Source organism: Tenrec ecaudatus, chromosome 1 (genome assembly GCF_050624435.1).
Source record: "Tenrec ecaudatus isolate mTenEca1 chromosome 1, mTenEca1.hap1, whole genome shotgun sequence".
In the NCBI taxonomy this organism is placed as follows: domain Eukaryota; kingdom Metazoa; phylum Chordata; class Mammalia; order Afrosoricida; family Tenrecidae; genus Tenrec; species Tenrec ecaudatus.
In genome coordinates, this window is record NC_134530.1 from 24,645,482 (window position 1) to 24,661,965 (window position 16,484).

The window sequence follows — 16,484 nt, forward strand, 5'->3', positions numbered from 1 at the left end:
AAATGGAGCCCCGCCTCCGGGAGTGTGATTAAAAAGCGGCTAGCCGCGACTGCCCTGCTTGCTGCTCTAATTCAGCTATGAGCGCTACCAACCCGGCCCTGGCGGAGGCGCCTGAGGAGCGGCGATTCCTCAGGTGAGCTGTGGGAAGGGTGATTGGTGGGATGGGGACTGGGGCGGTCAGAGGCCCATCGCATGATGTGCCGGTGGGGAGAGCAGGTCCTCAGCCCCTCCAAAGCTGCGTTTCCAGGGAAACTGTTTCTAAGACAGACCCACCCCCTCATGAATAATAATTTAGCATCTGGCAAAATCACTCCTCAGGCCCCTTCCCAGGGGCCCTGGAGCCCAGACCACTTTCTGCTACATCCCCCTAGTCATTGCCTCGAGAGTGACCTAGCAGTTCCTTGTCCAACTGCCTCCACCCAGCGCCCCCTCAGCCCTCCTCAGGGTGACTGGCGGGCTGTCCAGATTCAGGCTAGCCACCCTGGCTTGTCATAGGGAAGAGAACGTTCTAGGAGCTGTGACTGCCTGGTGGTCTGGGCTGTTGTGTCAGGTCTCAGATGCCAACGGGGCTGGAAGAAAGCCACGGATGTGAAGGTGTTGGAGCGTGGTGAGATGTGGCGGCACCAATGAAGAGTGCTGGTAGGGATGAGGAGCCTGAATTCTAGTCTCTGAGCAGCAGGGAGCTGTAGATGGGTTTGGGCCAGGGCACGATGGGTTCTGGTGCTCAAAGCCCCCTGAAGCTTCGGTTGGGGTGTTTGGCACTTGGAAACCTGGAGGCAGCTAGAGTGGGAGGCCCTGATTCTTCCAGGACCTGGGTCACTTGGCCTTCTGAGGCTGGGGGCATTCTGGAGTCTTGTAGTTCCTCCTCCAGGGACTGAGGTTGAGGAAGCAAGAAGTACCCTCATAACAACCCCCCCCCCAAAATCAAAGCCCTACCACAGCAGAATGAGTCTACCCTTCCCAACCCTAAGTCCCCTTCACACCTGGAAGCCACTGCTACATGCCCCCAGCCCTGGCTCCAAGACTTGTACCGCCCAGTCCCCATTATCCCTCTAATGACCGGTTACACAGGAAGATTATGTTCCAAGTGGCTGCCAGCAATCAGCGCTGTAGGACAAAGGGGGGGGGGGGCACAAGGGGAGAGGAGGAACGGAGCCTCCTCCTCACCCTCCTCTTCCTGCAATCACATCACTCGGGGGCAGAGCTGTCAGAAGATGACTGGGGGGAGTAAAATGCACTCCCTGCCCACCTGAGTCTTCATCGTGAAAGTATTTTGTCATTGCTCTTTCCCAGGAGCTGCTCTTTGGCCTGAGCTGACCAGCCAGGCCAGCACATCAGGGTCCACTAAGAGCACCCTTCCAGGGGCTTGTGCCCTGGGCCCCCTCCCCCCATCTGCGTGGACCCCAATTTCAGGGCCGAGGTCACTCTGCCACACCAGCCTCCTTTCTGTCTCTTGAATTTGTGAGGCTTGTTTCCAACACAGGACCCCTGTCCTGGGTGTTCTTGTCACCTGGGCTATACCTCCCGCAGTGCTCCTGGTCACCCCCTGCTCTCCCAATTGGGCCCCACCCCTGCGACTTCCACGGATTGTGCAGTAAAATTGACCAGAAGCTAGTTGCCCCCAGCAAAGGAACCTGAGACTTCATCCTACCAAATGGACACCATTTATAGTCTCACTTTCTTGGCCCTCTGACACCAAAGGCTTACACCATTTTGGATCTTGAGAGACCATGGTGGAAGTCCTGGCTTCTCCACTTGCTGCCTCGGGGCACTGGGCAAGCCACCTTGCAGTTCTGAGCATTTTCCCAGCCCTTCTGGGCCTCATCATTGACATTGTCACCATTACCGTCAGAGGCACTGAGAAGGGTAGCGCTGTTCTCCAACAGGAAGGAGTCCTGCTTCCTGTCCTTCCTCCCGGTCTGCAAAAAGCCCCGGTGTCTGACCCCCAATCCCCCATCCTTGGTGCCAACTCATCTATCTAGCCACCAATCTGAGTCCCACAGGAGCCCTCAGGAAGGGCAGGTTTGCACCCAGTGCCTAGCAGGGCCTCAGACGTGCCTTCAGGTCAGCCACTGCCTTTGATGAGCGGAAGAATGTTGGACAAGGAGCCAGGCAAAGGCAGAAGCAAGACCTCCAAAGACACTCAGCACTTCAGTGGCCCAGCGCCAACTCAGACCTGGTCTCACTGGCCCACATAGTTTATTACTGCCCTGAAAGGGGCGGGAGGGGCAGGGTGCGGCATTAAAGGGCTTATTGCTGCACTTCCCTAGCAAGCTGTTGAACTCCTCTGTACCCTTCGATGCCTACCTCCTTCAGGTGCCCCCGTCCTAGCCCCGAGTGCCCTGGCATTTGCTAAGCAACCTCACACACGCACGCAAGCGCGCGCCTCATTCAGGGTTCCTCAGGCGCCATTCCCTGCTCAGAGTCCTCCCATTCGGTCCAGCGACTCCTTAGCTTTGGGACAAAACCACCATCCGCTGCAATGCACCTTTGTGGTCCCCAGGGGGCGCCCGCGCCCCAGGTATGGCGCAAACCAAGCTGCCGCCGCCTGCCGGGCGTTTCATTGACAAGTGCGGGATGGGGAAACTGAGAGGTGGTCCCAAGCTGAGAGCTAGCACTGGCAGGGGCCACGGGCAAAAAGTCTTGGAGCCTCGCCTGAAACATTGAGCCTGTCTCTTGATCTCCCTTCACCTTCCTGATCTCTGAGCATCTCACCTCTCGGTCCCAGCACAGAGGAGGCGGCTGCCCTGGAGCGGGAGCTGCTGGAGGACTATCGCTTTGGGCGGCAGCAGCTGGCAGAGTTGTGTGGCCATGCCAGTGCCGTGGCTGTAACCAAGGTACTCTGACCCCTGACCCAACCAAATCACCAGCCACGACCTCTGTGTCAGCCCCGCAGAGGCCCCTCTGCTTGGTGCGAACCAGCCCTGCCCTCAGATGGAGAAAGAAAGGGAGGCCCAGGAAGGATCGCTCTGGGTCCCCTAGAGGCACAGAGGCTGCACCACAGTGTCCAGACCCTAGGTACAGCTCCCTCCAGATATCCGTGCTGGCTGCCGCTCTCCAAGGACCCCCAAATAACCTCCTACCCCGGGGGAGGGGGGCTTCCCAGGGCCAGTGATATGATGGCACTGGGCAGCCCTACACCAGGCGGCTAACTTCCTGAGCCTCTGAAGAGGCGTCATGAACCACAGTTGGCCAATGCCAGAGCCTTGGGAAAGGACACAGGCAGGCAGGCAGGAAACGCAGCATATCCAACCTCAGCTGGCACTCCGGGACCACCATTCAGATGCCCCATCGAAAACTCAGCAGCCCCCAGTGAGGGCAGAGAAGTGGCTGGGGGCCTGGCCAGGGTCGAGAAGAGTGAGCCACCTTTGATGTTGTGGAGGTTAGAATACAGCAGGGCGCCCCAAGACCACCCTTGTCTGTTCACCCCTCACACACACTAGATAGAAGGAACCCCGAGGAGAGAAGGGTGGGTACAGTCTGGCAGCGTCAGAGCAGAGCTGGGCACTGGCAGCACCCACTCTTCATGCCAAAGCTCGAGAGATGGGTACACAGACAGAAGCACCAGAAAGCACCCCTTCTCCCCCTCCCTCAACTCTGGGGCCTCCAGGCAGGCTGAGGCCTGGAACGACAGTGGCGGAAATCTCTGTGGTGGGAAAAGGTGGAAAAATGTCTGCCAGCCAGGCGGAGAAGAAACAAACTGCACTGGCCCAGGAGCGCACAGGGCCGCCCAGACCTGGGTTCTGTGATGACCCTGCCTCAGCAGAAACTCAGGTCTCCAAAGGGCCATCTCCTTTCCTTCTCTGTTTTTTAAAAAAAACATCCCATTGTGAATCCAGTGGGATTTCCATAGTCCATTGCCATGTGTGCATGCAACTTAACAAAACCCATCCAGCCTCTGGATGGCTTCCCTATTCCCCAAGCCCCTCTCCTCATCTCTCTCCAGTGGGACACTATTTCCCTGCACCCAGGGCAGCCCCCTCCCACCTCAGGACCATCTCCTTTCCCACAGTGCCTCCTTCCTGACCTAGCCCTGCTCCTCCAGGTTCAATCACCCTGTCTGTCCCTGCGCCTGGCCTCAGTGTCCCCGGCAGAGCAAGGCCTGTCGTGTCTGAGCGCCTGCCTTTACTGCTGCCTGGCCCACTCCGCAGGTCTTCCCCTTGGTGGCTCTCTCCCGGAAGCAGCGGACGGTGCTGGTTGTATGCGGCCCAGAGCAGAACGGGGCAGTGGGGCTGGTCTGCGCCCGCCACCTGCGAGTGTTTGTGAGTCACCCCCACCTGCAGAGATTGCTTCCCCGTCTCTAGGGTCCAACATGGGGGCTTAGACACATTCCGGAATCTGCCCACCCTTTGCCCCAGGCGAGCAGTCAGCATGCTAGGTCTGGGGTCTGAGAGGACCCTGACACTGGTGCCCTCTTGCTCACCCAGGAGTATGAGCCCACCATCTTCTACCCCGTGCGCTCGCTGGACCCCCTGCACCGGGACCTGACCACTCAGTGCGAGAAGATGGACATTCCCTTCCTGTCCTACCTGCCTGCTGAGGTCAGACCTTGGTGGGCAAGGGAGGGCGGAGGTGGAGACTGCACCTGGGACACATACACACACACACACACACAAGGGAGGGCGGAGGTGGAGACTGCACCTGGGACACACACACACACACACACACACACCTCCCTCCCTTCCTCCCTCCCTCCCTCCCTGACCCTGCCTGCCCTTCTAGGTCCGGCTCATCAATGACGCATACCGGCTGGTGGTGGATGCCGTGCTGGGCCCTGGCGCAGGGCCAGGAGAGGTCGGGGGTCCTTGCTCTCGAGCACTGGCCACACTGAAGCTGCTGTCCATCCCACTCGTGAGCTTGGACATCCCTTCAGGCACGCCAGTTTGGGCCTGGGCACTGTGGGTCTGGCGAGCCTGGGGGGTAGATCCCTGCACCTTGTCTCTTGGTGACCCCCAACTGGTCTTCCTGCTCTGAGCCTCAGTTTCCCCAGCAGGGATGGAGTGTGTACTTGCTGAAGTCACGCCCATCCTGTGGATAGGGAACACCAATCCTCCACCCCAGTGACCCGAGATGCTGCCCCCCCCACCAACACCTCCGGCCCTACATGCCCGATGCCCACCCCAGCCCAGTTGCCCAGGCAGACGTGAGCTCACTCAGCAAACGCCGCGCCCGCCCTGGCCGCCGCCCCACGCCTGCTGGAGCCATTAGGCAGACGGAACAAACAGCCTTTGGCCAGCCGGACCCTCTGCGGGGGTGGCCTCTCAGGGATGGCCCCTTGGCTCAAAGGGCCCCAGGTGCCCTCCCAGCAGGGGTCCGCAGAGCAGAGGGCTCCTGGGGATGTGGGGGCCCACATTACACGGGTGAAGGTGAAGGTCAAGGAAGGAAAGGGCTAGTCAGAGGGAGAAACCAGGCAGCTAGGTAGTGGCCCAGACTCAGGCCAGGGGCGGGTGAGAAGGCAGGGCCCAGATTGATGGTGGAGGTTATAAGGCCTGGCAGAGCTGCTGAGGAGGAGGGGGAGAGGTCTCAGGTCAGGCAAGGTCTCTGGTCAGAGGGAGGAGTCTTAGGGGGAAGGGCGGGGAGGATGGGTGCTTGAGTCACATGAGGTGGGGCGCAAAGCCCTGTCAAGAACTTGGGGGGTAGGGAGGCAGCTCTGACACGGGAGAGACTGAGCTGAGGATGGAAGTGGGTCTGATCAGAGGGGGAGGCTGGGGTCTGGCTAAGGATCTCAGGGTTGATGGAGTGTGAGGGGGCAACAGGTGTCTGGGGACAGAAGCCAGGGCAGAGGCCAGACACAGGGGTCCTGGGGAGCGCAGAGGTAACCATGATGTGGCTGAGGGCAAGGGCAGGGTCAAATGAGGAAGGGAGGGGAGGGGAGAAGCTGGTCTGAGTGCCGAGCCCCATTCCTTGGGGGGCAGGTCTGACCAAGTCTGACGGGTGGGGCGCTGGTGGAAGGGCAGCGGCTCCAGCTCCGGTGGCGAGTGGGGAGGTCCCTTCTGGCAGGGCAGGCGCGCAGGGAGGCCGCCCTCTAGTCTCCACTCACCCTCCTCCCTCAGGCTGGGATGCGGAGACCGGCAGCGACGCGGAGGACGGGCTGCGACCCGACGTGCTGGTGTCGCTTGCGGCGCCCAAGCGCTGCGCCGGGCGCTTTGCCGGGAGCCACCACTTTGTGGCGGGCAGGTTCGTGCCCGACGACGTGCGCCGCAAGTTCGCTCTGCGCCTGCCTGGGTACACGGGCACCGACTGCGTCGTGGCGCTGTGACCGACGCTCGCCCCGCGCCTCGACTCTCCATCAATAAACAGCCCCCACCCCACCCTGGCTCCTCGCCTCCTCGCGCCTGGTGTGTGCGCCGCAGAGTGGGCAAACCCGGGGGGTGGGGGGGCTCCCCGCGGGCCCCAGAAGGAAAGGATGGAGAGCAACATACCCTTAGGGCGGGACTTCCAGACGCCGTCAACGCACGCCCACCTCTGGGCACCCCTCTCTGTGACCCTAGGTGGGGTCTACTCGAGCTAAGACTTCCCACTGGCCTCCTAGATAATGCCGCCAGAAGATGGAGGGTGGACTCTGGGTGGGACTTCCCAGGTGCGGGAATAACCAATGAGCAAACTCTCCGCCATCGAGAGTCGGTGGCTGCTCACGGTGACCTTACAGAACAGGATGGAACTGCCCGGGGGGGGGGGGGGTCCGAGATGGTAACGCTTTACCGGAGTAGAAAGCGGTGCCTCTCTCCTGCGCTGCGGCCGGTGGTTTCGAACTACCGACCTTGGGGCTAGCCGCCCAGTATATAACCACGGCGCCTCGAGGTGGCCTCATACGACGAACTCAAAGTTAGACTGGGGAGGCACTTCCCTCCCACCAAAACCCTGCCTCAAACGCCGAGAGCGGGCCAGTAGAGTGGGGTGCGCCAGGCGCGGCCGCAGAGGACTTCCAGCCTGCAGCCGAGGGTCCCCAGTGGAAGGCTGGAGCGCGGACTCGCGGACGCCGGCCCGGGGAGGGGAAAGCGGACTGCAAGCAGCCAGTGTCGCAGCCGAAGCACACGGAGACGTCGCCCCTCTGGCCGAGGACGCCCAGCCCGGGGGGCGGGGCCGGGGCGGGGCCGGGCGCGCGTCTCCCCCCACCCTCAGCCGCCAGCAGGTCCAGACCCGTGGGAGAGCGGCGGAGCGCGCCGCGGAGCCCAGACCCTGCTCGGACGCTCGGACCCGCCATGGGGTCACTGCCGCCTCTGCTCTTCCTCTGCATCGCCGCGGCGGCGCACCTAGTGGGGGCCCGAGGTGAGGAGTCCCCAGCCCCCCGCAGCCAACCCCGGCGCCGCCGAAAGCCTGGCCGCTGGCCAGAGGCCCGCGCGCTCTCCGGGGGTGCCGCAGCGACGGTATCTGGGGACTGGCCTTGGTGCGGGACCGCCGCCTTCCATTCCTGCGCGCGTGTGGATGAGCCCCACTCCCCTCCCGACCTACGGAAGGCGCCACCAGATGGGTGCCTCGGGTCCCCCCCCACCTCGGGTCCCCCCCCGCCCCCCTCCCCGCCCGCTGTCATCCACTTCCACCGAGACCTACTCCCGCCCCGCCGCCCACACTGCCCGGAGGGGGATCGCCGTGCCCCGGGAGCTCAAAGTGGCGAGAGTGGCCCATTTCTCAGATGGGGGTACGGAGGCAGCAGGCACAGGGTCCCAAGAGAAGGGGTAGGCTGAAGATGGGCCTGGGAGGGAATTCTGCCCCCCAGATGGATGAAGGGGATGCAGTTCAGCCTGAGGGAGACCAGGTGGACTGCACTGTGGAGGTTGGACCAGGGGGGGGGGCAGTCAGAGGAGGTCACCCCAGTGCACAGCTTCAGGGATGGGTCAAAGGAGGGAAGGGGCTAGGCCCCCCTGGAGTGGGTGGGTGGGGGAATTACAGGGCTTCCTGGGCGAGACTGGGAGGGACTGGGGGTTTCCTGGAGGGCGCCCACAGTCTACAGGGTCAGCCAATGGGCTCTGGCTCTCAGGAGCTCAGCTTTGTCTGCCCTAAAGTGACCTGCAGTCATGGCAGCTCCGCTCATGAGAAGTGGCTCCCTTCTCCTGCTCACCCCTCCCTCAGATCCCTTCCCCACCACTGGGACCACAGGCACAGCATGGGGGCTCCACAGGTGGTCACCACTCCCTGGCCAGCCCTCACCAACCCTGGAGGACTGGAAAGGTGAGTCCCAGGCTTGTCGTGTGTGTGTGTGTGTGTGTGTGTGTGTGTGTGTGTGTGTGTGTGTGTGTGTGGTGCTGGATGAGCTGGGGTTAGGGGCGGGCATCTGGGGAGAGGACTCAACATGGCCCAGGTCCTGTCTGACCTCTCTGTGTGGCAGCCCCATGAAATCCCAGTCAGGCTGTTTGCCAACGAGGAACACAGATCGTGTGGTGTGTGTGTGTGTGTGTGTGTGTGTGTGTGTGTGTGTGTGTGTATGTGTATGTAGCAGGGACGTGTGTGTATACTCGCACTGGCAGGGACATGGGTGCTCTCCAATCTACTGGCTGCTTTTGAGACAAGAAGGGACGGGCACCGGCTAGGGCTGGCTGCCGCTGGGGTCCTGGCCAACAGGACTGGAGCTAGGGTGGGGTGGAAGTGAGGTGGGGGTGCAGCTGGGCAGTGGGCCATAAGCAAGGGCAATGGGGAACAGCCAGATAGGGCACCCCAGCCAGAGCTGGTCTATGACCTGCCCCCCTCCACTCGCTGAGGGTGGGGGACAGGATGTGGGGTGCCAGTCAGACAGCGCCAGACTCCAGCACCTTCCCCGTGACTGGGGACTTGGGGTACACAGGTGGGGGCCGGCGGGCGCTGCGCAGCCCGATCTGAGGGCTGGTGATGGGGCGGCGGGGACCGACTCGAGTTCCAGCGCGTGCTCCGCCCGCAGAGGCCAGCGAGTGGACGTCCTGGTTCAACGTGGACCACCCAGGCGGTGACGGCGACTTTGAGAGCCTGCCCGCCATCCGCTTCTACTACGGCCCCGCGCGCGTGTGCCCGCAGCCCCTGGCGCTGGAGGCCCGCACCACAGACTGGGCTCTGCCGGCCGCTGTCGGCGAGCGCGTCCACTCGAACCCCGCCCGCGGCTTCTGGTGCCTCAACCGCGAGCAACCGCGAGGCCGCCGCTGCTCCAACTACCACGTGCGATTCCGCTGCCCCCTCGGTAAGGGAGGGGCCGGGCCGGGGCCTGGAGAGGGGCTAGGTGGGCAGAAAGAAGGGGGGAGGCGCCCATGTTCCTTTGATATCCCCAGAAGCGGGTTCTCTCCCGCCGCCTTCATTCTAGCCCCTCTACCCGCTCCTGCCCATGGGGGCATTTATTGAGCCCCGTAAATGCGGGACGCAGGGTACAGCAGACCCAACCGTGGGGTGGGAACCTGGGGTCAGTAGGCAGGGCGGTACCTACAGCGCGCCTTTTCTCAGGGAACGCAGGTGGTGGGCCCGTTCTGCATTCTTCCACTTGCAGGATCTGCTGTGCCTGGGCCCGAGGCCAACAGACTCTCATTGCCTTCCCGCAGAGGCCGCGTGGGGGGCATGGGGCCCGTGGGGACCTTGCTCAGGGAGCTGCGGGCCAGGTCGTCGCTTGCGCCGCCGTAGCTGCCCAGCCGAGGACACATGCCCAGGACGTCCGCAGGAAGCACAGAAGTGCGTTCGACCTCAGTGCCCAGGTAGAAGGCTGGGGAGGGTCAGGGTCGCAGTGGTGTCTAAGATGAGAATAGTGGGGGCCGTGGTAGGGACAGGGGAAGGGGCTGGACAGACAGGCAGGACCTGAGGAGAAACGTGGGTGGGTGTGGGGCAGGGTCTGAAGATGTTAGGGGACTCGTGGGGAGGCTTAGAGACCGGGCCTGCAGAGAAACAATGGGCCTGCTAAGGGGTAGTGAGTTGCAGCAGGGAGTTAGGTGTGGGGCCTGGAGGGGGCGGGGCCTGGAGGACTGGGGCACTAGGAATCTTGGAGTCTGGCTGCCCCTTCTTTCTCTGGGCCCAGGGGCCGCTGGGAAATGTGCTCCTCCACACCGTGGTGGTGGAGGTAACATTTCGGGAGCCAGCGTCCTGTGCAGCCGCAGGGGAATCTGGGGGCACGTGGATATGTGGTGGGGCTTCTGCATGGCCACATGCACAGGAGAGGGGTTCAGATTGCCGCGTGCCCATGTCTGTCTGCTGCCCCGCCCGGGCCCCACGCCCACGCAGACACACGCTCACAGCCTGGCAGGCACCAAGCTGGCCAGGAGACGACTGGAAACTCTGCCTAGCCTACGCTCCATAAACATGGCCCGGCAGTCCTGGGCCGGTGATGCTGTGGTGGGGAGGGGGAGCCCGGTGACCAATGAGGCAGTGGGGTCCCCACCCCACCCCTGCCTGGCTCTGCCCTCCCCATGCCTCTGCCCTGGGTTTCCAGTGGAATTTTCCATTCTATGGAGAAACCACAGATTGGAAGAGAAAGATGTTCTGAGACCAAGAGCAGCTCTTGGCTGGGGCCCCCACTTTCGCCCCCTATGGTTTCCTACATCATGCAAGGAACTTCTTCTGAATCCTTTGAGGCCCTCTCTGGACCCCAAGTCCCTCCCCTGACCATATCCCATCCACACTAGCAGCCGCACACAAGGCACGCAGGGGTATGTGGACACATTTGTTGAGTGACTGGCCAAGGGCACCAGCTCTTCCCAGGGCAACCTCTGCCCTGCTGCTCCCTGTGTCCCCAGGGTGCCATCCTGACACCTGTGGATGCCCCAGCCACATTCTCCTGGGCATGGTGGTCACCCCATCTGGGAGACCACTACCAGGAGCCAGGGTCTTCCTGCGAGGCCGGCCAGGCATTGTGGCCACCAGCGATGTCCATGGAGCCTTCCGGGTACTGGGCATCTGTGCCAACAGCCAAGCCAACATCAGTGCCCAAGTGGACGGCTTCTCTGTAGGCGTGGCCCAGGCCCAAGCCAACGGCTCTATCTCTGCTGTGGTCACCGTCGTTCTCCACAAGTTGGGTAAGCGTCTTGGGAGAGGGGTGCAGGGCTACATGGGGAGACAGGGTATCTGAGGTGACAGCAATAGGACAGAGGGACAGGTGTCCAGGGAGATTCTGGGGAGGAGGTCAGATGTCATTGAAAGGTGTAAGGGGGAAGAGGGGAGGGATGGAAAGGGAATAGGTGACTAGGAGGGATGGATCCTTGACCTCTTTACCCCTACACCCCCAGAGAAGCCCTACCTGATGAAGCACCCCGAGTCCCGAGTCCGAGAGGCAGGCCAGAATGTGACCTTCTGCTGCAAAGCCACAGGCACTCCCACACCCAAGAAATACTCCTGGTAAAGCCCCGGCCCATGCCCAAAGGCCCTGTGCAGACTCCCTGTGACCTTGGTCCTCAGTGACCTTCCAGAAGAGGCTGTGGCCACAGCTTCTCAGGTGGAAGGTGGGAGGCTCTGCCAGGTGGGTGGGGGTAGAGACCAAGCCCTTTCTGTGAGTGAGGACACTGGCCTTACTCCTGATGGCTCACCCGGTGATCCGGAGGGGAGGGGGCTGCTCTGGAACCCCAGGGCAGAGGGGGAATGCACCACCCACCCTCCGGGCACCAAAGCCTCATCTGTTGCCTGCCCATCATGCAGGTTCCACAATGGGACCCTGCTGGATAGGAGAGAGTTCGGATATGCGGCCCAACTGGAGCTACGAGGGCTGCGCCCCGAGCAGGAGGGCACCTACCACTGTAAAGCCTGGAATGACGCGGGTGCTGTGCGTTCGGCTACTGCTTGGCTCACCGTGCTGGGTGAGCCCCCTGACCCCAGACAGTCTTGGTATCTCTGATCACCGATCCTAGGCCACTCTGAGCCCTGACCTTGGGCTGAGTCCCTGGCCCCAGACAAAGTCCTTGCTGTCTTTTCTTGTCCCTAGCCCCAGGCCAGCCAGCCTGTGACCCCCAGCCTACAGAGCACCTGATCAAGCTCCCAGACGATTGTGGTCAGCCAGACGGCAGCCCTGTCTACCTGGATGTGGGCCGCTGTCCTGATGTGCCCTGCCCTGGCCCCGTGGGCTCGGGCCAGCACTGCGGGGACACCGACAGCCGCTGCTGCAGCGTTCGGCGCTTGAAGAGCCGGGAAGTCCAATGCTCAGGCTACGTCCTCCCAGTAAAGGTGGTGGCCGAGTGTGGCTGCCAGAAGTGCCTGCCCCGGAGGGGCCTGGTGCGCGGCCGCGTGGTGGCCGCAGACTCTGGGGAGCCCCTGCGCTTCGCCCGTATCCTACTGGGCCAAGAGCCCCTGGGCTTCACCTCTTACCAGGGGGACTTCACCATTGAGGCGCCTCCATCCCCGGAGCGCCTGGTGCTGACCTTCCTGGATCCCAGCGGCGAGTTCATGGACGCTGTCAAGGTTCTGCCCTTTGACCCACGAGGCACTGGTGTGTACCACGAGGTCAAGGCTATGCGGAAGCCAGTCCCTGTCCTCTTGGATGGCACTCAGAGCAACAGGATTCCACTTGGTGGCCTGGGAGATGAGGACCCCATGGGCGAGATTGTCCTTCCCCCTGGGGCCTTCCGTTTCCCTGATGGACGACCCTACCTGGGTGACGTGGCGGCCCGGGTGACCTTTGTGGATCCCCGAGACCTGGCCTCTGCTGCCGCCGCCCCCACTGACCTGCGCTTTCTGGACCAGGATGGGGAGCTGGCGCCGCTGCGCACCTACGGCATGTTCTCGGTGGACCTGCGCGCCGCCGGCTCTGGTGAGCTGCTGCACACGGGGCCTGTGGCGGTCCGCGTGGCCGCCGGCCAGATCCACATGGCAGGCCACGCGGAGGCGCTGAGGCTGTGGTCGCTGGCCCCGGGCACCGGGCTGTGGGAGGAAGAGAGTGCCTTCCAGGCCGAGGAGGCGCCGGGAGGAGGGTCCCGCGTGCGCCGGGAGGAGCGCGCCTTCCTGGTGGGCAACGTGGAGGTGCGCGAGCGGCGCCTGTTTAACCTGGACGTGCCCGAGCGCCGCCGCTGCTTCGTGAAGGTGCGCGTCTATGCCAACGACAAGTTCGCGCCCAGCGAGCAGGTGGAGGGCGCCGTGGTCACGCTGGTCAATTTGGAACCTGCCCCGGGCTTCGCGGCCAACCCCCGAGCCTGGGGCCGCTTCGACAGCGCAGTCACCGGCCCCAACGGCGCCTGCCTCCCCGCCTTCTGCGACGAGGAGCGGCCCGACGCCTACACCGCCCTGGTCACCGCCACCCTGGGGGGCGAGGAGCTGGAGCCGCCGCCCTCCAGGCCCCGGCCGCGCGCGGCCGCGGTGGGCGTCCCCCAGCCCTACCTGGACCGGCTGGGCTACCGGCGCACCGATCACGACGACCCGGCCCTGAAGCGAAACGGCTTCCGCATCAACCTGGCCAAGCCCCGGCGCGGCAACCCCGCCGAGGCCCGCGGGCCCGTGTACCCCTGGCGACAGCTTCGCGAGTGCCAGGAGGCCCCCGCGAACGCCAGCCACTTCCGCTTCGCGCGGGTGGAGGCGGACAGGTATGAGTACAACGTGGTACCCTTCCGCGAGGGCGCACCTGCCTCCTGGACCAGCGATTTCCTGGCCTGGTGGCCCAACCCGCAGGAATTCCGGGCCTGCTTCCTCAAGGTGCGCCTGCAGGGCCCCCAAGAGTACATGGTGCGCGCGCACAGCGCCGGGGGCAGCCACCCCCGCACTCAGGGCCAGCTCTACGGGCTGCGCGATGCCCGCAGTGTGCGCGACCCCCAGCGGCCCACCACATCGGCTGCCTGCGTGGAGTTCAAGTGCAGCGGGATGCTGTTCGACCAGCAGCAGGCAGACAGGACCCTGGTCACCATCACGCCCCAGGGGAGCTGCCGCCTTACAGCCGTCAACACCCTGCTTCGTGACTACCTGGCTAGGCACCCCCCGCCTGTGCCAGCAGATGACCCTGCCACCTTCGCCATGCTGGCTCCGCTGGACCCCCTGGGACACAACTACGGCGTCTACACGGTCACCGACCAGAGCCCACGGCTGGCCAAGGAGATCGCCATCGGCCGATGCTTTGATGGCTCTTCCGATGGTTTCTCAAGGGAGATGAAGGCCAACGCAGGCACCGCAGTCACCTTCCAATGCCAGGAGCCACCCTCCGGCCGGCCCAGCCTCTTCCAGCGGCTGCTCGAGTCCCCAGCTACAGCTTTGGATGACATCCGCCGGGAGATGGGCCAGGTGGCCCGAAGCCAGGCCCGTGCCACTGGCCGACCCCGTACCCGCCAGGGCAGAGCCCGCGGGCAATGACCAGCCCCTGCGGCCCCTACTTCCCCCCCCCTGGCCCCCCCTCCCAGCTCCCAAAGACCCCCGTCCCAGGTTTCTGCCCAGTCTCCCGCCTCCTCTCCATGCCCAGAATTGAGGGTGGGCCAATCATGAAAGAACTGGGTGCCCCTGGGCCCCCGTGGTCGAGATGGGCACTGACTATAAGCCCCAACACCGGAAGCAGCCGTGGCTCTTAGCAAAGCGGTCTCGGTTTTCAGTCGGCTTCTGGTGCTGTAGTCATCCGGCACTTTCAGGCAAAAGACGGGGCCCTCTCCTCCCATGAAGAGTCAGTCTGGGAAACTCACAGGGCAGTTCTACCCTGCCCTAAAGGGTCGTTAGGAGTTGGCTTTTGGTTTGGTGGTTCAAGGGATAGCCTGGGGGAGTCTGTGGGGGCCAGAAATCCCTCCCACCTGCCATTAAGCTTGGTGCTGTACTGGGGCTTCAGTGGGTCCCCACCCCAAGCTCTGTCCTGGGGCTTATTTATTGAGACCAGCCTGTGGGACTGGTTTCCGTGTGAGTGGGGAGCTGGGCTTGGGGGTGCCGTCCCCATGCAGTTGGTGCTGGAAGACCCCGGGCAAGGGCAGGTGCTCAATTAAAATTGCTTCACTTCCTACCTGGCCTCTGACTCGGGTTATCCAGCACAGACGTATGTTCCCACACGGAAACATGCCTGAGATATCCATGCATTCACATGCACACACTACACACGCATGTGCAGGTAGCCCGGCAGCTCCACGGGCAGAGGCATGTCTGGGCCATGTGCATGCAGGCAGACAACTCGTGAGTCTCTGAGCCCCGTGTGGCCCTGACCGCTGAATACGGTAGCCACCGCTGCCCTGGCCGTGGCTCCAAGGGCAGCAGCTCCTGTCTGGCTGTGCGCCCAGGGATGGAGCAGGCAGGGAGGGGGCCTGGCAGGGGAACACTGGGCCCATCGGGGCCGACTCAGCTGCCCTGAACTTCCCCTGAGTGGTCATAGCCACCCCCACCTGGCTCCACCTACTGAGCCTGGCCACACCATGACCAGATGTGCCCAACCACTCCAGGACCCTCAGCCATGGTCACTGTTCACTGCTCTGCCCCAGGTGGACCCATCTCTGGCTACACCCCATTTTGCAGACAGAGCAATTGAGGTCCAGACAGCTAAGGGCTGCCTAGGTCCTGAAGGAGTCCTGGCCTCTTGGTCCCCCTCCTCATCACCCCTTTCTCTTCCTTCTGGCCAGACCCAACCTCTTTCAGGCCTTGACACCCACCTCCCAGGGGCACCATTCCCTCTGCCCTGTACCTAGGGTCAGGGTGGGAAGAAGTTGGCAAGTCCAAGGAGTTAAAGTTTGGGGAGCCCCTCGAGTCCCCAGCTGCACCCCAGGGGGATTGTGGCCACTGGAGAGGGGCTGGCATTCATCAGGAACAGACCATGCCCCCCAACAACCGCACCCCATCAGAAAGCTTGGAGGGGGAAGACAGCCCACATAGCAGCCCTTCCCCGGACCCGGGTGATGAGGTGTCGGGCTCCCAGGCAAAATACTTTTCATGAAGGAAGTGCTGGGGCCTTGGATGACGCCAGGGGCTGCATCCAAGGCCCTGCCCTGGTCCCCTTCCTTGAAGGGGGTCCCGGTGGATGGGCTCCTTCCTGAAATCCCCCTCCCCTACTACCCAGAGGTGGGCCAGAAGAGGGCAGGGCTCCCCCAGAGGCAGACCTGGAAGGGCTTTCAAGCAGAAATGCCAAGCAAGTCTTGCTGGCCTGGAATGGGCAACTCGGCCTCTGCCCAAGGCCCTGAGGGCAGCATTTGGTCCCACTTACCAGATGAGAAAACGGAGGCTCTGAGAGAAGGAAGCCATTGCCCTGAGCCAAGAGCCTTCTGTCTGCTCACCTCCTGCCTGTTCTGCCTCATTCCAGCCAGGCCCTGGCCCCCTTTCCTGGAACAAGGGCTGACCTACCTCATGGTAAAGCCATCCACCCACAGCAGGGCTGCCAGGCCTCCCCCCTCAGTGCGGGAAGGAAGTGAGGGGTGTATGCGCCCCCCACTCCCTCAAGAGACCCCTGCTCCAGCTGCGCTGGGGTCAGCCCAGGGCACAGGAGGCCTTTGGTCGGCCCACGTTATTTTCGAATTTTATAATTTTAGAACCAGGGGTTCTTAAAATTCCTAGCACCACGAGGGAAGAAAAATCTTGGAACCGTAAACTACTTAAAACAAGAGACTGGAAACCGCAGAATCCACCAGAAAGACGATAAAACCAAGCACACATTGTACGTGGCCTGGACTTGAGCC

General features: G+C 63.0%; 2 protein-coding genes across 2 annotated transcripts; both read left to right on the forward strand.

The window, feature by feature from the left end:
- The first annotated feature begins 77 nt into the window (after positions 1 to 77).
- Positions 78 to 6,259, forward strand: YJEFN3 (YjeF N-terminal domain containing 3). The gene is made up of 6 exons (XM_075557234.1): positions 78 to 133; positions 2,729 to 2,837; positions 4,152 to 4,262; positions 4,428 to 4,541; positions 4,723 to 4,873; positions 6,054 to 6,259. The coding sequence occupies exons 1-6, from the start codon at positions 78 to 80 to the stop codon at positions 6,257 to 6,259; spliced, it is 747 nt and encodes a 248-aa protein (XP_075413349.1).
- A 943-nt stretch (positions 6,260 to 7,202) lies between these two features.
- Positions 7,203 to 14,202, forward strand: CILP2 (cartilage intermediate layer protein 2). The gene is made up of 9 exons (XM_075557272.1): positions 7,203 to 7,367; positions 7,546 to 7,639; positions 8,071 to 8,169; positions 8,873 to 9,145; positions 9,498 to 9,647; positions 10,680 to 10,958; positions 11,169 to 11,277; positions 11,575 to 11,732; positions 11,858 to 14,202. Exons 1-9 carry the CDS (start codon positions 7,203 to 7,205, stop codon positions 14,200 to 14,202), a joined length of 3,672 nt encoding a protein of 1,223 aa, XP_075413387.1.
- The last annotated feature ends 2,282 nt before the right edge of the window (positions 14,203 to 16,484 follow it).

What these genes read in the sequence shown, in the direction of transcription:
- YJEFN3 (XM_075557234.1), top strand. Translation starts at nt 78, where the DNA reads ATGAGCGCTACCAACCCGGCCCTGGCGGAGGCGCCTGAGGAGCGGCGA. An exon ending in GAGGAGCGGCGATTCCTCAG is followed by an intron (nt 134 to 2,728) that starts GTGAGCTGTGGG and finishes TCTCGGTCCCAG; the next exon opens with CACAGAGGAGGCGGCTGCCC. An exon ending in CCCGCCACCTGCGAGTGTTT is followed by an intron (nt 4,263 to 4,427) that starts GTGAGTCACCCC and finishes TTGCTCACCCAG; the next exon opens with GAGTATGAGCCCACCATCTT.
- CILP2 (XM_075557272.1), top strand. Translation starts at nt 7,203, where the DNA reads ATGGGGTCACTGCCGCCTCTGCTCTTCCTCTGCATCGCCGCGGCGGCG. An exon ending in AACCCTGGAGGACTGGAAAG is followed by an intron (nt 8,170 to 8,872) that starts GTGAGTCCCAGG and finishes CTCCGCCCGCAG; the next exon opens with AGGCCAGCGAGTGGACGTCC. An exon ending in GCGATTCCGCTGCCCCCTCG is followed by an intron (nt 9,146 to 9,497) that starts GTAAGGGAGGGG and finishes GCCTTCCCGCAG; the next exon opens with AGGCCGCGTGGGGGGCATGG.